Source organism: Amborella trichopoda, chromosome 12 (genome assembly GCF_054954075.1).
Source record: "Amborella trichopoda isolate Santa Cruz 75 chromosome 12, AtrichopodaSantaCruz75HAP2 v2.0, whole genome shotgun sequence".
In the NCBI taxonomy this organism is placed as follows: Eukaryota; Viridiplantae; Streptophyta; class Magnoliopsida; order Amborellales; family Amborellaceae; genus Amborella; species Amborella trichopoda.
Window position 1 is genome coordinate 42,776,855 of NC_142347.1, and position 22,904 is coordinate 42,799,758.

General features: G+C 38.9%; 2 protein-coding genes and 1 pseudogene across 7 annotated transcripts; all 3 read right to left on the reverse strand.

The window, feature by feature from the left end:
• Window positions 1-150: 150 nt before the first annotated feature.
• On the reverse strand, window positions 151-7,342 carry LOC18435260 (magnesium transporter MRS2-1). Of its 2 annotated transcripts, XM_006845311.4 has the most exons (5): window positions 6,440-7,342; window positions 2,147-2,275; window positions 1,466-1,804; window positions 1,049-1,096; window positions 151-508 (listed from the first exon to the last, which is right to left on the reverse strand). In XM_006845311.4, the coding sequence occupies exons 1-5, from the start codon at window positions 7,037-7,039 to the stop codon at window positions 278-280; spliced, it is 1,347 nt and encodes a 448-aa protein (XP_006845374.1). In that variant the 5' UTR covers window positions 7,040-7,342; the 3' UTR covers window positions 151-277. The 2 variants fall into 2 exon arrangements, with proteins under 2 accessions (XP_006845374.1, XP_088709627.1); XM_088853501.1 differs by lacking the exon at window positions 2,147-2,275.
• On the reverse strand, window positions 2,187-22,336 carry PGR3 (proton gradient regulation 3). 5 transcript variants are annotated; one of them, XM_020668004.2, is made up of 2 exons: window positions 18,662-22,336; window positions 2,187-2,268 (listed from the first exon to the last, which is right to left on the reverse strand). In XM_020668004.2, exon 1 carries the CDS (start codon window positions 22,060-22,062, stop codon window positions 18,691-18,693), a length of 3,372 nt encoding a protein of 1,123 aa, XP_020523663.1. In that variant the 5' UTR covers window positions 22,063-22,336; the 3' UTR covers window positions 2,187-2,268; window positions 18,662-18,690. The 5 variants fall into 5 exon arrangements, with proteins under 5 accessions (XP_020523663.1, XP_020523665.1, XP_006845376.1 ...); XM_020668006.2 differs by lacking the exon at window positions 2,187-2,268 and adding an exon at window positions 11,456-11,580 and having other exon boundaries at window positions 18,681-22,336; XM_006845313.4 differs by lacking the exon at window positions 2,187-2,268 and adding an exon at window positions 11,459-11,584.
• LOC18435263 (magnesium transporter MRS2-1 pseudogene) lies at window positions 12,554-13,039 on the reverse strand (annotated as a pseudogene).
• Window positions 22,337-22,904: the final 568 nt, after the last annotated feature.

Here is a 22,904-nt window from a genome sequence, read left to right on the forward strand (position 1 = left end):
GATTAGTTGAAGTTTTTGGTTGCAAATACGAGGTTATTGAAGCTTGCTAACATTTTTCCAATCAATTGGGATAAAATCATGCATAAGAAATACATAATATGGCGAGTGGGCGAAAGAATATTGCTTATATTGCATGAGCTTTATGAGAAATTGATGCAATCTTCCTTTGACATTGATTATCAATGATATGACTCATTCCATTTTCTTTTCAATTTTCTGTCTCTACAAAAGAACCCCAGCTTCAGCCCCATACTTTCGATCCCATTTAATAATTTGGCTACAAGGGCATCAATCTTTTATGCCTGAAAAACCATAAAAATCCACAGAAGATGGTGAATCCGACTGCCCCAGTAATTATGAGCACCCATTTAAATGCGGCTGGCGTATTAAACAAATCTACGTCGAAATTCATCCCAAAGACTCCCGCTACAACGCCAAAGATTGCAACCACAAATGTTGCCGTCGTGAGCAGCAACTCAAATTGAATAAGCTGATTTCGAACATTGTCCTGAAATATATAAAAAATACAGTGTCCTTTAAAAACATGGTGAAATTGACCCAATTGTTACAGTATATTGTTTCCACTAAGTCCACCAGTTCATCTTTTAGCATGGAGATATGTGTATGTTGATGTGCTTCTCAAGCATATCCCCTTCCTATGAGATGATAACTAAGAAAATAAAGAACCTTTTTTTTTTTGAGAGAGAGGCCTGGTTTCATTTTAGAAATAAACCAATGTCTGAAAGTGAAGGTTAAGCAAAGTTCACAAAACAGTTAGGAAAAGATAGGATCTCGTTTTGTTTGTATTGCATGGTTAACACTTGGAAGAAAATGAGGTAGCTCATAAACATATTACAACAAGGAGAATTAAATCTCAGTCATGCCATAAATGCATAGTTTGGTGAAAAACTCACCCGAGGCTGGATCCACTTCTGCTATCCAGATATCTAATATATTTTCAAGTTTTGAGGTGTTTTACTCTTTTTGTTCATAGGCATTATTAATTGTTAGCTAATAACACAGATGGAGAGAAACAAGAGTTACTTACAAGTTGAATGTTAATGAAGTCCTCTGTGTCATCAATATATTCTTTGAGCTACAAAAACAATTATGAAACAAAACAATGAGGAATTCTAAGAAATCAAAACGTAGGGAACTATAATTCAAAGGAAATGGAGAAATAAATCATGAACAATCATTTAAAAATAGGACAAGAGATCATGTTAGGTTAGGTGACTACAGCTCAATAGACAGCGTAAAAACATAGTCTATTGCCATCTGTTGAAATGATTGGTGGGGATAGAGAGGACAGGATTCACCATCAGGGTAAACTCCTGTTCCATTAGCTCCAACTCTCTCTATGTTACCACCCATCATTCCATCAAACGATGAGGACCCCATGGGGTTATGGTTCTCCTCAGTCCATTGGTGTACCTTATACTACCCTGATATCACGGTAACATACCGATGTCAATTTGTTGAGGGTGCTGTCAATGACTACAAAATAAGCTTCTAAGAGCATTTCCAACTCCTCTATATTCTCAGTGGTGCTATCTGAGCTCTTCATGCTATCATGCCGGCTCCTTGCTAGGCTGAAGCTCTTCTCGAGCTTCCTTGTCTCAGTGGGTGAAGAAACAGGGGAAACAGGAGCCGAAACTGAAACACCCCCACCTGGAGTATTGTATCCTATATAGGATGAGTCACCCCCGTATAGTGTTGCTTCTGCCCTCATTTTCTTCTCTGTGAGGTACATTTCAGCCATATCCCCATCATCATCCATAAGCTGCTCAATCTCATCTCGAACCTACACGATTAGCTTTAAGAGTAAGAAGCAGGATGGCATGCGTGCTAAAAAGCTTCCACTATAGAAACAGACAATGGTGATGCCTAGATCCCTATTAAACGACAGAAAAACATACATTTCATTAGGCAATGGAAAACGCCGGTGGGTCACCACCACCCAATGGAATGATGGACGGTGATCGCATATTGGACCCACAATCAGGGTCATGTCCTATGCTCAGGGGTTCCACTTTCGTGGGGCCCCGATGGATCTTCCTTAGTCCATTACTCCACTGAATTATGGATTTATAGTTTACTTCCTCTTAGAGATTGATAGAAAAAGGATAAAAACGAGAGTGCTCACCTTCTGAACTCTACGAGTCAAGGCAACCAGTCTGCTTTTCAATCGGCGTACACGTTCCAAGTTTAGGGTACTGATATTTGAGGTCAGCTCGTCTAATAAAGGGTATGCTTCAATCTCTAGCTCTGCTGCCTTCGACAGAAGCAAGCAATTAAAGATGATAGATTCAAATGAAATCGTTTGGGATTTAGATAGTCCATAAAAGGTCTCCCCCTTTTTTAAGGTATCACTTTGGAAATTAATCATCAAATCAACATACAAGACTCTTATCTAAGGACTACAACGACAGTAATGACTCCAAAAGAAGAACAAATCATAATTACTCTCCTATTAGTCAGCAGGTCAGTATCTGAAATATCATCCCAGTGCATGGTGCGGAATGTGAATCCAAGTATTAGGAAATATCCCAAATTACCAAGTCTCCTCCATAATCTCACCAAGCTTTCAAGAGGGTGCCAAAACCAATCTTATACATTTAACAGCCATTAGTAATGTCACAGAATCTCTTTTGAGTCACAAGTGGGCATGTGCAACCCTACCCCACCCTAGACCTTCCTAAGTTCACCTAAATATCTTCCTCATAAAATCAAACTATACTAATGACGTGGATCATCTCAATTGATAAAAGTTCCACTTTACTGTCATATCACACCCCTATCGTCTTTTTTATATTTTAATATTTCACAATTTCTCTAGGATAAAACATATACCCAAGGCAAACTTTTATTGAGGTTGTTTCCAAAAGGGTGTGGTTTCGATAAGGTGGCAACCTTAAACAATCCAATTAAGGCACACCTCCAAATTTTATCTTAACATGTAATTTTGGTGAAAAAAATTCTTAGGATTTTCTCAAAATCTATTTCAAATCTAACTATAAAATTTTAAACTCCAAAAATGGTTAAAATCAAGTAGATCTATAAACATATAAAAATATTGAAAATGGACGGTCTAGATAATGTATTGCAAGATGCACTGTTTCTGGGACTCAAATTTTTTTTTTTAATTCATATATCTCGATGTTGAGATGATTGATTAGAGGCTTTTTCAACATTAAAACAACCTTTTCCAATGGACTTTTGAGGTGCATCTGTAATTCTACATTTTATGGTTGCAGCCTTATATAAACTTTTTCCATTAAAAAATATACTCAGTACTGCCACTATTCCTATCAGAAGAGGCATATAGCCACCTTCTCCACCATAGGAAATCCTATCAAAAAATCATCCCATCTTTCAAATTATCCATGTTCATACCTTTTCTGCTGATGGTTAACTGTCCCTTATACTATCAAGCTATAGAGAATTACAAATACGACAAAATCTCCAGAGAGTATAAATGACAGCCATATACTTAAGTTTGAGGTTTTGTGTTTCCTTTTCTTTTTCTTTTTTTTTGTGGTCTATGAGGATATCAAAGTCAGATCTATTTTGACCATCCTCCAATAAAATAATCTTGATGCGTATCCAGCTGACCATAGAGGAGCATACCTAATTATAGCTATCTCCGTTAAGATTTTATAGAGAGATTAAGTGCTATATGTGGAGGCCACTCCCCACCTTCAAGGTATAGACAATTGGATACTGGGAAATATGGAAACTCATTCTTGCAAGCTGCAGGATGTTTGGAGAGGAAACGCTTTTGCATGATGGGTTACAAACTTGCAGTCACTTCTTAGCTACCCATTGGATTCTTCATCTACTGATTTATTCCACCCATTTTACCATATTCACACATATGGAAATTTTAACCATCAAATTTTCATGTGATAGGTGTTCTCCAGAAAGAATGCTGCTACTCAAGTGGCACAGAACATTTAATAGAAAGAAAAATGCAAGATTAAAATGCGATTAAAATTGTAAGTACTATTTTTTTTGAAGGAAAAAATTGTAAGTACTACTGTTTTACATATCTTCAAATCAGTAAAAATGTGAGAGAAAAAGCGCATGGATCTAGACCATATTAAATGCACTAAAAGTGAGGATCAAAGGGTCTTAGTGAAGGATGAAGAGATCAACGAAAAGTGGAGAGTTTATTTTTAAAAATTATAAAATGACGAACACAATGAAAACATAGCGGTAGAAGGAACCGTTGGCATAAATGAGGGCGAAGGTCATAGCTACATTTGTAAGATTAGGATATCAGAAGAGAAGGAAGCTTTGAAAAGGATGAAGATAGGAAAGGCTTTAGGACCAGATGGTATCCCGAAAGAGGTTTGAAAGTAGATGGGAGAAATTGACATTGACTGGCTGACCAAATTGTTCAATAAGGTGTTAAGAACAAATAAAATGCCAGACAAATGGAGGAAAAGTATTGTGGTACCATTTACAACAACAAATGAGACAAACATAAGTATACGAACTATAGAGGGATCAAACATATGAGCCACATTATGAAGTTCTAGGAGAGAGTGATTAAGCAAGGACTAAGGCATGAAATGAGTGTATCAAAAAACCAATTCGGCTTTATGCTAGGAAGGTCAACAACCGAGGCTATTTTCCTACTTAGGCAACTGCTTGAGAAGTTTAGGACAAAGAAAAAAGACATCCACATGGTCTCTATTGACCTAGAGAAAGCTTATGATAGAGTACCCTGAGAATTGATTTAGTGGGTGTTAGAAAAGAAAGGAGTTTCCAGATACTACATCGATTTGGTAAGAGATATGTACGATGAAGTGCTAACTAGTGTACGAACAACTAGTGGAGAGATGAATGAGTTTTCGGTGACAATAGCTCTACATCAAGGGTTAGCATTGAGCTCATACCTGTTTGTCTTAGTTATGGACGACTTAATTAGGCACCTACAAGATGAGGTACCGTGGTGCATGTGATGCGCAGATGACATAGTTTTGATTGATAAGACCCAAAATGGCATCAACACGAAGTGAGAACTTTGAAAGGATACTCTAGAATCTAAAGGTTTTAAAATTAGTCGGACAAAGACAAAGTATATAGAATGCAAGTTTAGTAATAATAGGAGTAGAGACAAGAAAGTAGTTAAGATTGACGGCCAGAAAATACAAAAAAGAACGCAGTTTCAATATCTTGGTTGATAATACAAGAAAATGGAGAAATTGTACAAGATATTGCACATAAAATTAGAGCTGGGTAGGCGAAGTGGTGATGTGCAACCGAAATTTTATGTGATTGCCGCATACCAATGAAGCTGAAGGCAAGCTCTATATGATAGTTGTGAGATCAGCTTTGCCCTATGGGGTAGAATGTTGAGTGGTCAAAAAATAATATAACCATAGAATGAGTGTAGTGGAGATGAGGATGTTGAGATGGATAAGTGGCATGACAAGAAGGGATAGAATTCGAAATGAATATATTCGAAAAAATTTAGATGTGGCACCGATAGGCGATAAGATGAGAGAGAGTGGCCTTAAGTGGGGTGGCCATAGGTGGTGTAAACCTATTACAACACCTGTTAGGAGGTGTGAGTTAGTTCAAGTAGAAGGCTCAAAGAAGGCAAGGGATAGACCCCAGAAGGACATGATTGAAAGTAGTGAGAAAAGATATCGGGACTTATGGTCTCACTGAGGATATGACCCTTAATAGAGCAGAATAGAAGACTAAAATTCGTGTAGCCGACACCCAATTAGCTAGGAAAAGGCTCTGATGATGATGTTGATGATGATGATTGGTTTACATATCTTCGACTCGGTTTCAATGGGAGGCATGTGAATTTAGCATACCAATATTTAAAACCAGCTATTCACAACAAACTACGGAGTCCTGACAGCAGCCTGAAAAACCATTAAATCACATTTCAAAACTTCAGGAACAAAACTTAGAAAGAGGCTCACTCATTCACAGGAAAGCTATTCTCCTTAAAAACTCTGCAACATCAGCAATCACCATCTTGCATAACATTTTTTTTATTATGACAGCAATTGACAACTAAGACTGGGAATATCCCTGCAATCACTATTTAAACGAGGCAAAAAGCAGAAGAATGCATATGAAATTCTACCAATTTTATAGCAGAAATTTCAAATTACATCCAACTCAGCCTTCCATCTTCAGATTGTTTCGAGAACTCACTCAAAGAACAAACAATGCCTTCCCATTGGAGACAGATGGATAATTCTATACAGCAATTCGTTTGACTAGCTACAGAAAACACTTCAATCGACTTATCCATAATAGACCCACATGCACAAGAAACAAAGCACTGAATAGCAATTGTCATTGTATCGGGTCGGGAAAGAAGAAGAAGGAAGAATCTCTTTTATGATGAATAAACAAAGGAAAAATATTCATGCATGAGCATCAAGGAAACGAAACATATTCATACCTGAGCATCAAGAAAAGTGCAAGCAGATTCCAAGGCAACCTCAAGAGCCCTAAACTCAAATGGTAAATAATCAGCAGATCCACTCCCCAAAAAATCATCAAAATTCATGCCCCCCCTTCTTCTCACCAAATCCCCACCACCTGGTGCCCAAAAATCCCCAACTGCTATATCATTCCTCATAGTTAATCTCTTCTGCAACTCTTGTACATATTGCAAAACGTAATTATCCAAAGAATTGAGAAGAAGAACTTCATCAGCAGTTATTATACATCGAATTTGGTCCAGGTTCACCACTATGGCCTTCTCTCTGCCAAGAATTGTTGATGGATAAACAAAGAGGGGATCAAGCAATCGAAGATCGCGAGCAGGAAGATCGCAACGCCTCATCATGGTGAATTTGTCGACCTCCAACACCTGAGAATTACCAGATGAGTCGACTTTGATCCATGATCTGAGACCTTGGCCTCTCTTTTTGAGCCCTAAAAAGTCCATTCCTTGAAAGAGGGGCCGACCCGAAGCAGCGGGGCGAGATTGCTGGTCACGAGAGGACGGGCCTGTCGCTGGCTTGGGAGGAAGAAGACGCTCTTTGAGGTCCGCCATGGATACGGTCCGGAAGTTTATAGAGAGAGAAAGAGGGGAAGGAAGTGGGTTTTGGCGGTGTGCAGAAAGGTGGTGGTTTTTTAGGTCCTACATTTCAAATTCCAGAGAGAAATGGAGGGTGAAAGGATTCAGAATATTGGGTCGAAAAGTTTCTAAGTTTTAGAGAGAGAGAGAGAAAGGTGGAAGAGAAGCGGAACGATAGGTTCCCCGGAGAGAGAAACAGGGGAGCAGAACTGGTTTAGGTCCAATATTGCGGGGTGTAGAGAGACTGAGAGAGAGAGAAGCTGAGAGATGGGCTTTTCTACGAGGGATTGAGTCTTTCTTCCATGAAAAGGGTCTCTGAGTTTTAGAGAGAGAAAGGGCGGGCCGATGCCACCGTAGCTCTCTTTTTAGAGAGCAACGCGGAGGGCTCGATAAAGACGACAAATGCTTTACAAGTTCATAAATATCGCGGCTGGCCTTGTCTTCAAAGTTGTTCTTTTCTTTCGTCGTTGATGGCGTGTGGGAAGCGAGGGCTAGCTTTGTTATTTTTGTGGAACGTAGAGGCAGGATGGGTGGTTGAAAATACGAGGTTTATTTTTAGCAGAGATGCGATACCGTTGGATTTTGTACTAGTGCCACTAACGTAATCACTTTTATGTGGCATGCAAGGTCTTGTTTGGCGCACAATATCAAATACGAAAGGCTCCAGAAAACCATCAAAATTTACAAAACTGCACAACGCCCCACTCACGTACGTTCATTCGCAAGGGGTTCACCCAAAACATTGACATGGGACCTCAACCCGAATGCACCAGACACGAACTCGAAAATATAGTTCATTATAGTAGGTGTGGTAAGGGTCGGGCCCAAAAAATTCACATGGGACCTCGACCCGAAGGCACCAGACCCAAACTCGAAAATAGTGATACACACATGTTTGCTCTCTTGATCACAGCAGGTGTAGCAAGGGGTCCAGCACAAAAAATTGAGCCACAAACATATACCCCCCTCTCTCTCTCCCCCTTTCTCGAGTCACAGACATATAACCCCCTCTCTCTCCCCCTTTCTCGAGTCACAGACATATACCTCACTTTTTCTCTCTCTCTCGTCATAGACATGTACCTCTCTCTCTCTCCCCCTTTCTCGAGTCACACACATATACCTTACCTTCTCTCTCTCTCGTCATAGACATGTACATCTCTCTCTCTTTCTTTCTCTAAATCAGAAATAAGAATCCCATATATTTATCTGGATAAGGCTACATAGAAAACACAACCTGTGCACCTCTCTCTCCCTTTCTCTCTCTAACATATAGACAAGAATCCCAAAATTATCTGGATAAAGCTACAGAGGAAGCACAATCTGTTGCACCACTTAGTTTTGTGGTGCAGTATCTCTCTCTTAGCATTTTCATACAGAAATCAGATTTCTATAATGGAAAGGCCTGCTGTTATACCTTAAATGAGAGAAATAAAAATTCCACATAATACTAAAAAAAAATATTTGTCAACTTTTCAATGTTTACTGAAAGATACCCTACTCAGAACCCATTACCGGTGACACTTCACAGGAGTGATTTCCTGATAACTTATTCCCGTTATTTACAGCAAGACCATTAAAAGCCTATGTACATTTACACCATCTTTCTAACATGTTAATTCGGTGTTCGATAAAAACAATGAAACAACCCACCATGTCGCACTAGGGGCAGTGTGCCAGTGACCATCTGATGAATCAAATTACGGATACCTCTTCTCTCTCTCTTTGCAAAACAAGACAGCCTGTGATGTCGCACGAAAATTTTGGAATGGATCAAATTACACCTCTCTCTCTCACACACACACATAAAATATGGACCCATTACAATCTGTGATTGATCTGTCCTCTATGATTTATTGGCCAAATTGGTTTGAAGCCACTTTTGATCAAACTAGGTTCCATGTTCTTGAGTATAATATAAATATAGCAAACAAAACATGATCAACATGGTTGTGCATGTAGTCAATCACCTGATATATATATATATACATGTGTGTGTGTGTACACGTTTATGTATGTATGCGTATACGTATTTATCTGTGTTGGCCATGTGCATGGTGAGGAAAACCAACCTATTTGCCTTTCCTTACGGGGAACCAAATATGACGGCAATCTATTTTTAGCGTCTCATTGGCCGGAAAGTCTTTGAAGAAGAAAACATCTAGACCTTTTTGACTCTCAAAAAATTCACAGAGCTGCTGCACATTATGTGTAACAACACAGCACTCCTATGGCTCTAAATTGCGTTATGCAAGAGTTTAAATGGGTGATCAGTTACTCTCTTTTTTTTTGGGCAATTCAGTATGGAATGCAGCCCCTACCCATTTTTTCATATAGATTAGGGAATTAGCATTTTTTGAAGGTGTCCTTAGGTGGTGTAAGCATGATTGAAAGCCCCAACCTGATAACTAGGTATGGGGGTGCTACCACCACAACCCTGCACCCTTTCCTGGTGATCAATTACTTGAATGTGAGCACCATTCCAAGGCAAATTCTCAGCCAAACAACATGGATATGTCTTAGGATCAAGAGGCTATACAGGCCTTTGTTCTAAATAAATGTTGACACCAGGCTAAATGCAACCCCATCAAATGAATTAAGAGAATCTGGAACAGATGGTTAGGTTTCTGTGGTTCAAGTTCTGAGTCCTTGGAGACTCATAGAGATGCGTGGTTATATGCCTGTAAAGAACAAATGAGGTGACTTTTTTATTGGAAATGAGCAGGAATTGAGTCACAAATGATTTGATAAATGTCAACCTAGGGCTATTTTCTCATTCGCCAATGCACAGTATTTTAGTTAGTTGCAAACTCATAGCCATCTTTAGCAGCTAACAATCAACATATATTTTTATGTTTCTTTGGTATATTTTCATTCAAATGATAATTTGATCGATAGATATAAACCCACTAAAATAAGAACTGAAAAGTGCAAACCCAAAACATACTATGTAACACTGCCCTCCCAAAATCTAATAAGTCAAAGTCTAGGTAAAGACCCCACAAAACTTTACATGCATTAGAAACCCTTTCAACAAACAAATAAAAATATCAACACAGCTACATAAATCCCAATGGCAATTTACAATTCATGAAATTAAACCCAAGTAGAAGACTCCAGACCAAGGTTTCAAAAAACGCTAGGTGGACCTGAGGCGGCCTCCCTGGCGCCCAGAACATCGGGAGCCCTGTAGTTTTTTTTTTTCACTTTGATGGTTAAAAAAAAACCCATAACGTTTTTATACAACCTTGGGGGGTCAAAATGACGCTTTTTGCCCTTTTAGGCGGTTTAAAAAAAAGAAAAAGGCCTTACGGCCATGGTCGTCCGCCTGGGCACCCGCCCAAATACATCCGCCCGTGTAGGGCTGCCTAGATCTAGGCGTGCGGATTTTTGGTCTAGGCCGCCTAGGTACCAAGCGGACCGTTTTATAAAACATTGCTTCATAGCATCTTATTACTTGTACCTTTTCTGAGCTAAGTCACTTCACCTTTTGTGGACTCCTCTATATTCTCAGTGGTGCTATCTGAGCTCTTCATGCAATCATGCCGGCTCCTTGCTAGGCTGACGTTCTTCTCCACCCTCCTTTTCTTCTTTGTGAGGTACATTTCAGCCATATCCCCATCATCATCCATAAGCTGCTCAATCTCATCTCGAACCTACATGATTAGCTTTAAGAGTAAGAAGCAGGGTGGCATGCAGTGTTTCAAAAAGCGCTAGGCGGCACCTAGACGGTCGGGGGGGTCCAGGCCACCCAGTGCCTAGGTGGGGCACCCAGAACTTAGGTGGCCCAGTAAGAATTTTTTTTTTTTTTGGGTTTTCTCTCTCTCTAAAATAGCCTCTAATGGGTTTTAGGTTTCAAATGAACCTAAAACCCACAATTTGCCCTTTTAGTATTAAAAAAAAATACCAAAAAATACCCACAAGGAGCCGTATTTCTGCCCCTGGGTGGGACGCAGGCCCTGGGCGGCTGCCTAGGCATGTTCAGGCAGGCGCCAAGGGATATCGACCTAGGCGGCACCAAGGGATATCCGTTTAGGAGGCCGCTCAGGCGTTGGGAGGTCCGCTTTTTGAAACAGTTGTGGCATGCATGCTACAAAGCTTTCACTGTAGAAACAGACAATGGGTTGATGCCTAGATCCCTATTAAAAGATAGAAAAACATACAATTCATTGGGCAATGGAAAACCATATTCCGGTGGGTCATCACCACCCAATGGAATGATGGATAGGGATCGCATAGTGCACTCACAATCAGGGTCATGTCTTATTCTCAGAGGTTCCACTTTTGTGGGGCCCCAATGGATCTTCCATAGTCCATTACTTCACTGAATTATGGATTTATAGTTTACTTCCTCTTAGAGATTGATAGAAAAAGGATAAAAAAGAGAGTGCTCACCTTCTGAACTCTACGAGTCAAGGCAACCAGTCTGCTTTTCAATCGGCGTACACCTTCCAAGTGTAGGGTACTGATCTTTGAGGTCAGCTCGTCTGACAAAGGGTATGCTTTGATCACTAGCGCTGCTGCCTTCGACAGAAGCAAGCAATTAAAGATGAGATTCAAATGAGATTTAGATAGTCAATAAAAGCTCTTTCTTTTTAAGATATCACTTTGGATCATCAAATCAACATACAAGACTCTTATCTAAGGACTAGAACGACAGGAATGACTCCCAAAAAAGAACAAATCAGAACTACTCTCCTATTAGTCAACAGGTCAGTATCTGAAATATCATCCCAGCACATGGTGTGGAATGAGAATCCAAAATTTAGAAAATATCCCAAATTACCAACTCTCCTCCATAATCTCACCAAGCTTTCAAGAGGGTGGCAAAACTAATCTTATACAATTACCAGCCCCATTAGTCATGTCACAGAATCTGTTTTGAGTCACAAGTGGGCATGTGCAACCCTACCCCACCCTAGAACCTCCTAGGCTCACCTAAATCGCTTCCTCATAAAATCAAACTATACTATTGAAGTGGATTATCTCAACAACCAAGACTGGGAATCTCCCCGCAAGCACTATTTAAATGAGGCAAAAACAAGGAAGAATGCATATGAAATTCCACCAATTTCATAGCAAAAATTTCAATTTACATCCAACTCAGCCTTCCATCTTCAGATTGTTTCAAGAACTCGCTGCAAGAGCAAACAATTCATGTCCATTGGCGACAGAAGCATGAATCTATGTAACGATCTATTTGACTACCTACAAAAAACACTTCAATCTACCCATCCATGTTAGACCCACATATTCAAATTGCACAAGACACAAACCACTGAATAGAATTTGTTATTGTATTGGGTCTGGGGGCAAAAAAAAAGAAAAGAAAAGGAAAATAAGGAAGTATCTCTTTCATGATGAATAAACAAAGTAAAAATATTCATACCTGAGATTCAAGAAAAGTGCAAGCAGCTTCCAAGGCAACCTCAAGAACCCTAAACTCAAATGGTAAATAATCAGCAGATTCACTCCCCAAGAAATCATCAAAATTCATGCCCCCCTTCTCACCAAATCCCCACCAACTGGTGCCCAAGAATCCCCAACTCCCATATCATTCTTCATAGTTAATCTCTTCTGCAACAATTGTGCATATCGCAATACGTAATTATCCACAAAAGCGAGAAAAAGAACTTCATCAGCTGTTATTATACATCGAATTTGCTCTAGGTTAACCACTATGGCCTTCTCTCTACCAAGAATTGTTGATGGGTAAACAAAGAGGGGATCGAGCAATCGAAGACCGCAAGCAAGAAGATCACAATGCCTCATCATGGTGAATTTGTCGACCTCCAGCACCTCAGAATTACCAGATGAATCAACTTTGATCCATGATCTGGGGCCTTGGCTTCTCTTTTTGAGCCCTAAGAAATCCATGCCTTGAAAGAGAGGCCGACCCGAAGCAGAGGGGCGAGATTGCTGGTCACAAGAGGATGAGCCTGGCCTGGGAGGAAGGAGAGGCTCTTTGAGGTCTGCCATGGATACGGTCTGGAAGTTTTATAGAGAGAGAAAGAGGGGAAGAGAAGTGCGTTTTGGCGGTGTGCACAAAGGTGGTGGTGGTTTAGGTCCTACATTTCAAATTCCAGAGAAATGGAGGGTGAAAAGATTCAGAATAATGGATCGAAACGTTTCTAAATTTAAAGAGAAAAAGGAAGAGTTTTAGAGAGAAAGAGAGGGACTTTAGAGAGAGAAAGGGAGGAAAGGCCATTAAATTGTTTAAACTTCGAAGTGAGGCGCCAAAGGATTGCCCCCCGTAGTTCTCTTTTGAGAGAGCAACGTGGAGTGCTCGATAAAGACGACAAATGCATGTAATTAAGCTTTTAAAGTCCATAAGTATCGCGGCTGGCCTTGTCTTCGAATTTGTTCTTTTCTTTTCGTTGTCAATGGCGAGTTGCAAGTGAGGGTAGCTTTGTTATTTTCGTAGAAGTTAGGGGCGGGATGGATGGGTGGTTGAATATAAGACGGTTATTTTATTTTTTTTGGAAGGTTCAACACCGATGCATTTGTAGTAGCATAACTACTTTTGTGGGGCATACGAGATCTTGTTTGGCGCACAACACGAAAGGCTCCAGAAAACTACGAATTTTACAGAACTGCCACCGCACAAAGCCGCGCTCTAGTGACACACCAGTGCCAACGGGTCAGGTCGGGTATGGGCTGGAGCCAGCTCCAAAAATGATATGGGACCCGGATCCAACTGGACCTAACCCAAAAACTAAAATATTTATATATGTAATTATATTTAAATATATTTTATATATTGAGACCCAAAAAATATTATAAGACTCAGACCCAAATAGTGTTCGGGTTCCACCGACTCCAATTTTTAGACCCATACCCCGATCCGGATCGATTCTACCCCTCTGGTCCCGGATCGAGTCCGAGCATGCCCACTCTCGAGTCTCGGCCCCTTCTCTCTAGTCACATACATATACCTCTCTCTCTCGCTCGTCACAGACATATACCCCTATCTCTCTCTCATATCCTCTCACCTTCTCTCGAGTCACTGACATTTAACTTTAACTCTCTCTCTATGATACACACACATAGTCCCTCGGGGAGTCACATACATATTCCCCCTCTCTCTTTGTCTCTCCCCCTTTCTCGAGTCAGACATATACACCTCTCTCTATCTAAAACAGAAATAAGAATCCCATATTTATGTGAATAAAGCTACATAGAAAACACAACCTGTGCACCTCTCTCTCTCTCTCTCTAACATATAGAGATAAGAATCCCATATTTATCTGGATAAAGCTACAGAGGAAGCACAATCTGTGCACCATTCAGTTTTGTGGTGCAGTTTCTCTGTCTTTATATTTTCATGGTGAAATCAGATTTCTATAATGGAAAGGCCTGCTGTTATACCCTAAATGAGAGAGATAAAAATTCCACATATAATATTAAAAAAAAAAACTGTAAACATTTCAATGTTTACTGAAAGATACCCTACTCAGATGTCAGAACCCATTACTGGTGACACTTCACAGGAGTAATTTCCTGATAACTTATTATCGTTATTTACAGCAAGACTATTAAAAGCCTTTGTACATTTACACCATCTTCTAACATGTGAATTCAGTGTTTGGTAAAAGCTATGCAACAACCCACCATGTTACACTAGGGGCGGGGTGCCAGCGGCCGTCTATTAAATCAAATCACAGATACCTCTTCTCTCTCTTTGCAAAACAGGACAGCCTACGATGTCGCACGAAAATTATCGAATGAATAAAATTGCACTTGCTTCTCTCTCTCTCATAAAACACGGACCCATTAGAATCCATGATTAATCCCTCTATGATTTATTGGCCAAATTGGTCTGAAGCCACTTTTGTTCAAACTATGCCCCATGTGGCTTTCTTGAGTATGATATACATATAGCAAACAAAACATGATCAACATGATTGCATGTAATCAATCACCTAATATATGTATATCTGTGTGTGTACATGTTTATGTATGTATGTGTATATGTATTTATCTGTGTGGTGGCCATGTGGGTGGTGAGGACAACCATCCTATCCACCTTTCCTTATGGGGTGCCAAATAGGATGGCTATCTATTTTTACCGTCTCATTGGTTGGAGAATCTTTGAAGAAGAAGACATCTATTTTTTTCGACTCTCAAAAAATTCACGATTACATGCTGCACATCATGTGTAACTACACAGTACTCATATGACTCTAAATTACATCATGCAAGAGTTTGAATGGGTTAGCCGACCCCAGTTAGTTGGGAAAAGACTTTGACGATGATGATGAAGAGTTTGAATAGGTGATTAGTTACTTGAAAGTAGCACCATTCCAAGGCAAATTCTCAGCCAAACAATATGGATATGGGTCTTAGGATCAAGAGGCTATACAGGCCTTTGTTCTAAATAAACAACTGACATGTTGACACCGGGCTAAATGCAGCCCATGAAGGGAATTAAGAAAACCCGCTGTAGATGGTTGGATTTCTATGGTTCCAAGTACTGAGTCCTTGGAGACCCATAGAGATGAGCAGTTATATGCCTCTAAGGAACAAATGAGGCGACCTTTTGATTGGAAATGAGCAGGAATTGATTCACAAACGATTTGGTAAATGTCAACCAAGGGCTGTTTTCCCATTTGCCAATTCACAGTATTTTAGTTAGTTGCAAACTCGTAGCCATCTTTAGCAGCTAATAATCAACATATGTTTTTATGTTTTTCTTTTTGGTAGATTTTCAATCAAATGATGATTCGTTTGCATCAATAGATACAAACCCACTCAAATAAGAACTGAAAAGTGCAAACCCAAAACATACTATGTAACACTCCTTTTCCAAAATCTACTAAGTCAAAGTCTAGGTTAAGACTCCACAAAACTTATACATGCATTAGAAACTCTTTCAACAAACAAATGAAAATACTAAGACAGATGCATAATTCCCAATGGCAATTTACAATTCTTGAAATTCAGCCCAAGTAGAATACTCCAGACATACATGATCCACATAGCATCTTATTACTTCACCTTTTTCTGGGCTATGTTACTTCACCTTTTGTGAACAAGAACAAGGTGACCTTGAACACCACTCACATTTTGAGTTGTCGTCAAAATTGAGCTCCAAGGACCCAATAAGTGGAGGAGACTACACTATCATAGGCCTCATTTTGCACTAGCAATTTCAAATCAAATCCAACCATGATCAGTCAAGGATCTTGCATTGATGCCATGCATTGCTCTTTTCTCAAAGTCAACAATGTCCAGTTTGAAGATTTCTAGGCATTAAAAGTCCAAATGGGAGAGTTTTTAGGTTAAGCCTAAGGCTAGGTTGTGTCTCGAGGATTCCAGATTGGGTTTACTTTGACCTTGCTAGAATATTATTTATCAAAAAAGAGAGTTTACTAGGATATTTCCAGAATGTAGTCGTGTGAAAACCAAAAATAAGACAAGGAAACGATCGAGAAAACCTAGGAAAGCAGGACTTCAAGACATTTATGATGCTGGACCCAAGTTTATGGGTGGTTTTCTGTGGTTCACCTAGGAATATTAAATGTATATGATAGATTGCTAAATTTTGAGCTCACTATTTTGAGTTTTTTCCCCAAATCTAGATCAAGATAGCTCAACCATGTTGATCACTAAAGATAGGAGAAGACAACAAAGTGCCTTTCCATTTGGTCCAGATATGGAAAGTCTACATTTGTTTATCTCACTTGAAGGAAATATCCAACTTCACTTTTGATTAGCACCATCATATCTTGGGTTATTTCAATCAGTCATGATTACTTGTACAAATAGAAAAAAGACTATTACACCTTGATTCTGAAGTATATGCATGTTAGGGGTGGCAATAGGCTAGGCCATCCCTGGCCCAATCATGGCCAGGGTCCTTATGGGGCTAGCCCAGGCCCAATTGTCCGGATCGGGTCGAAGGGGCCCAGGCCCAGACCCAACAAATTCAGAAAAAAACAAAATATATGAAGAAAACAAAGGGATGGATTGGGCTTGACCAGACCGTGGTGGACCAGCCCTTGGGCATGTTTATGGCCCAGGCCCTAGTTTTTCAGGACTGGCCGGTCCAAGCCACCCATTCCCAGCCTAATCATATCAACAATAGAAAATAAAGTATAATTGAAATTACCCAAACAAATAGTGATGCCATTCAACATGAATATAGTGCATCATAAAACTTTTTCAAATAATTGAAGCCAACTTAACTCATGCATACATTAAGATAACCAAGTTGAAAAGACATAAAATGCGACATTCAAAATCCTATTAATCATAACAATTATAACAATGGAGGGAACACATCATTAATAACGAAATGCTAACAACAATATTAATGAAATTAGCCTGCTGAATATCTCTAGTTAGAAACTTATGATATCACCAGTAGCCTTAAGTGTATATGGATGGAATAAAGTGAGTAAGGTAAAGGCATATTTAAAATATGATAAAAATCACTTTGTGGATATAAGAAGAATTTGATGTACTTCCGAAATCTAATGGAGTAAGATATAGAAAAAAATATTCTCAAGTTTGTGTTTTAGAGTTTTTAAGGGAACAAGTGATTTTGTACTAGAAATATGCAGGTGGTGTAAAAAAACTCGGCTGAGTCAACTCAGACTCAGCCAAGTAACTTGGCCTCGGCACCCTGGCGAGGAGAGTTCTACTGGTAAACTCCAGACTATAAAAAGGTCTTAAAAAATAAATTTTTTTACTAAATGGCTAATAAATTATACGGAACTATGTTTCTATATAGCGTTTATATCTTTTATGATGGTTTGTGAATTTTTCTTATGATACACGCTATTCTTCTATCTTTCCCTTTTTTGGATTTTTCTAAATTGTTTCAAGTTATAAATCATTTTTTTCCGTATTCCCTCTTCTATATATACTTTTTTTTTATTTTTTGTATATTTTTCATATTGTTTATTACTTCTTCATCATTTTTTACGATTTTTTATTTTTAACAATATTTTTGTAATTTTTTCTGCAATTTGAGCCCTTTTTAGGCTCGTACACAACTAGTCCACTCAGACTCCCTCGAGTTACTCAACTTGAGCAGGGGCCAAGTCCCAAGCCCGACCTGAGTTTTTGCACAATGTATATGAGAAATGTAAATTTTGATGCCTTTCTCCTCATTCGTAGCCCTCATATCCACACAAAATGGCATGCATGCTACTATCATTTACAAATGCATAGAGAGTTGGTAAGAGATTTCGTTATCATTTCATCTATTGTTAACATACAGAAGCAGGTTGGAAATGTCCAAATATCAGGAAGAAATGGTGGGATGGTGGGTTTAAGGTACATTGTAAAGTTGGTATAAAGAGATCCATGTAATTCAAGTCAATTTGAGGGGTGTACATTATATGACCAAAACTTTTCACATGAAGCTTAGAGAAGTCATGCAAATAATAATAATAATAACAATAAATAATAATAATAATAACAATAAATAATAATAATAATAAAGAGTCACATAAAGAAAGGGAGGAAAAAAACTGGAATGCCACATGTTACTCTTATGGAATTATGCAATGATTTACAGAGGTGAAAAATGAGAAACAAAAAAAAATGCTATAATACAGGTGTTTGGTTGAAGAATACAGTAGACAAAATCACCTTATCTTGAGAAGGTTACCTAATGCCTCTCATGATTGATTCGGCAACTGCGCAAACGTCCCCATATTCGGCTCACAACCACCAACCACCATCTTTTTATACACAGCATATGCATGATCAGTGTTTCCCGCAATGCTATATGCCCTAATAAGTGCATTATATGTGAAAACATTCGGCTCAAGCCCCTTACGTTGGAGTTCTTCATACATCGCTCCTGCTTCCTCTACCCTTCCCAACCTCCCGAGATGTAGTATCAAAGCATTGTAAGAATACAGGTCAGGCAAAAGACCCTTGCTTTGCATTTCCTTAAATAAGGATAGAGCCTCCTCTAGCCTCCCATCTTTTCCCAATCCATTGATGACAAGGTTATAAAATACTAGGTCAGGTTCATGGCCACTTATCTTCAATGCCTCAAAATATTGGAGAGCATCATCCACCCTCCCCACCATACAAAGACAATCCACAAGGATGGTGTACGTTTTCAGATCAGGTTGTATACCCTCTTTAAGCATCCTTTTGAAGAATTCACAAGCATTTTCTAGGTCACCCACCTTTCCAAAACCATTTATTAAAATATTATATACAGCACGGTTAGGCTTGCACCCATATTCCCTCATCTCCTCAAATAGTTCCTTTGCCTCATCCACCCTGCCTGCCTTTGAAAGCCCATCAATAAGAGGGCCATAAGTACGAGGAGATGGGGAGAACTCTCTGCTCAATAATTCGTAATAGAATTCTATAGCTTGGTCTAACTTATTGGACCTAACCAATCCTAAAAGCATTATATTGTAAGTGATAGTGTTCCCTTTAATCCCCTTAATATGCATCTCTTCAAGAAGCTTTCGTGCCTCTTCGATCTTCCCAGATTTTCCAAGTGCATCAAGTAACAAATTGTAGGTTTGCATGTTGGGAGTAGAAGAGACCTTCTTCATCTTTTCAAAAAGGCCCCAAGCCATTTCGAAACAACTAGCTTTCAGTAGCCCGTCAATGAGAATGTTATATGCGTGGGTACTAGGTAAAATTCCATAACTCTTGAACCTACCAAAAAGTTCGTGAGCATCGAGTGCCTTTCCCTGCCTACAAAGAGAATCGATAAAAGGACACAGGATGGAATCATCTTGGCAAATGCCACCATCTAAAATCTCATAGAAGAAAGTTATCGCCATGTGTAGATTAGCTTCTTTTAAAATCCTTTCCATAAGAGTTTTCCAAGAAGAACTGACTAACTGAGAACCCTCCTTTGAATTAAAATCCATAAGAATTCGTAAACCATTCTTGATCTGCCCATGTTTAACAATCATGGGCAAGATAGCATTCAATGTGATCAGATCAGGAGAAAGAGTTTTCTTCATTTGACTGAAGAACCATAGTGCTTCATCGAGCTTCTCTTCCTTAACCAAGCCATGGATGACAGTGTTATATGTTGAAACATCTGGATCGCATCCCTTTTCAGGCATCTCATAGAACATATTTAAGGCCAAACCAACTTTCCCATCCTTACAAAGAGAATCCATTATTGTGTTATATGACACTGTGTCTGGAGGACCCCCACATTGATCCATTCGCTTGAAAAACTCCATTGCTCTCTCAATTTTACCCTCTTTACCCAACCCAGCCAACAATGTGTTATAAGTCACAACACTGGGTTTGAGTTTCATATCTTTCATTTTATGAAACATATCCCATGCTTCATCTGCTCTATCATCTCTATAGAGAACCCCAATCAAAGTATTAATTGTGATTTCATCTGGGTCACACCCATTTTCCATCATTTGATGGAACAACTTGACTACTTCATCCACTTTCCCTGCTTTGCCATAGCATTTGATCATCATGTTATAGGTGATTGCATCAGGTGAGAAGCCACTCAATTTGAGCTCCCGGAAAACATCTTTGGCTTCCCCAAGTCTACCTAGTTCTGCAAGATTATGTAGACATACATTACAAGCAACAACATTAGGAACAATTCCTTTGTTCTTCATCCTCCCAAAGATTTCTAGTGCCTTTTGAGGGTACCCTGATTTCCCGAAATAATCAATGAAAATAATATAAGTATATACAGTGGGTTGAGGACCATGGAGACCCATAAACTCAAAGAGCTCTTGAGCTTCACCAAGTCTATCAACCTTGAGAAGTCCCAATATCAAGGTGTTATAAGTATGTGGATTTGCCGATATACCCTTCTTCTCCATCACATCTAACATTTTTAGTGCTTCACCCACTCTTCCCACTTTGCATAGAGCATTGATAAGTAGCGTGAAGCTAACCACATCGGTGCCATAGCCATAGGCTTCCATTTCTCTCCACAGCTCCCAAACGAAACCCAAATCCCCAAGATCACCAAACCGGTTGATCAAGGTGATATATGTTACCCTATCAGGCCTGTGATTACCGCTTTTCATTTGATAGAACAACTCCTTTGCATCAGCTAATCTACCACAAGAACAAAGGGAATCCAACAGGACAGTATAAGTAATAACATCCGGTTGGCACCCTTCTCCCTCCATTCTTCTTAAAAGCCCAAACGCTTCATCTATCTTTCTACACCTTCCAAATATTCTGATACAAATTGTATAAGTATAAACATTAGGCCTCAATCCCAAAGCTTCCATTTCATGTAAAAGGTACATAACAGTATTGATATCCTTTCTCTTTCCAAAGGCAACCATGAGAGCAGAGTAAGTTTTCAAACTGGGTTTTATGTTTTCAGAGACCATGCGTCTGTAAACTTCCATGGCTTCTCTCTGAAACCCAGATTGAAGCAAAAGGTGGATCAACCCATTGTAAGAGAAGGCATTTAGGACAAAACCAGCATGACTCAGCCTCTCAAGAGCAACTGGGGCTCGCTTAATTCCTCCAAAAATGTCCAAACCGTTGAAAATTGTCACGTAGGTTTCTTGGCTTCTTTTGATTATTTGTTTTTGCATCAAATCAAATACCATTGACATTTCTGTAACTTTCCCATTGATTCTGAGAATATCAAGCATATAATTGCAGGTTTCAGTGGTATGAATGATCTTGGGTTGTTGGGCTATTGATTTAAAGAACGCAAGTGCCTCGATTGGGTCAGAGTATGACCTCAAAACTTCAATAACCCCATCAGAATTCAACCCTTTCCTAATCCTACGCTTAATCTTGGCTTCATTATAGCTACTTAAATCAATTCCACAGCTAACATGATGGGTTCTTCTATTTCCTTTGAAATAACAAGAAAAACCAGTAAGTACAACAGTGTTTGTATCAAAGGAAGCACGAAATTTCAAACATAAAACCTTGCCGTTGTGAAGTTCTCCTCCTATAATGAAGCTCAAGCCTCTCAGAGAAGATGGGTAACCATACTTTCTCTTTGTTTCTAGATAATTGAGACTGTAAGTGCATAGTCCGCCTGAACAGAGCTCCATTATAGCTTAAACCCAAAACTTTCTCTCAGATAAGTTCAGGAAAGAAAGAGAAAACCAATGATTGTTTGGTGAAAATAACAATGACGGCTCTTTGGTTCATAGGGAAAACTTCCCCTTACCTCGGTGGAGATGAAATGAAGAAGAGATTTTGCAGCTTTTTTAACGAGGCTGGGCTAGCACGCTTGTTGAAGTGGGTTGCGTTCTGTGTTTTTTCTGAAAAATATCTCGGACAGTTTGTTCTTTGGAAAAAGTTTATATATGGATGAACCTTATAATTAAAAGTACCGATCCACCTCAAAAATCCATCGCAAAACCCTCGGAAAATGGTGGTTTTAATGGAAAACCCTTTGATTGATCATCTCGAGATGCGTGATTATCAAAAAAAAAAAAATTTGAATCTCATAAATAGTGTATTTTAACATATTATCTATACCATCTATTTTCAAGATTTTCATCCGTTTTATAGATCTACTTTATTTTAACTCTTTTTAATATTTAAATCTTTATAATTAGATATAAAAATAGATTTTAAGATAAAAGTAAAGTTTATATACAACCGATGCTCTAAACAATCAAATCTGAGCTAACCTCAAATTTCACAGGGGTTGTTTTGATGCCCAAATATCTTCAAATTGATCATATCAACAATAAGATGCATGTATATGAGAAAAAAAAATGGATTTCAAGCTTTGAAAATAATGTATTTTGTCAGGCATTTTTAGATCGTCAATTTTCAAGTATTCATAGATCTGCTGATCTACACTATTTTTAAAGCTTTCAACTTTATAAATAAAAATATGAAACTAAATATCAAGGCTATCACAAAGATTTTCAGTATTTAG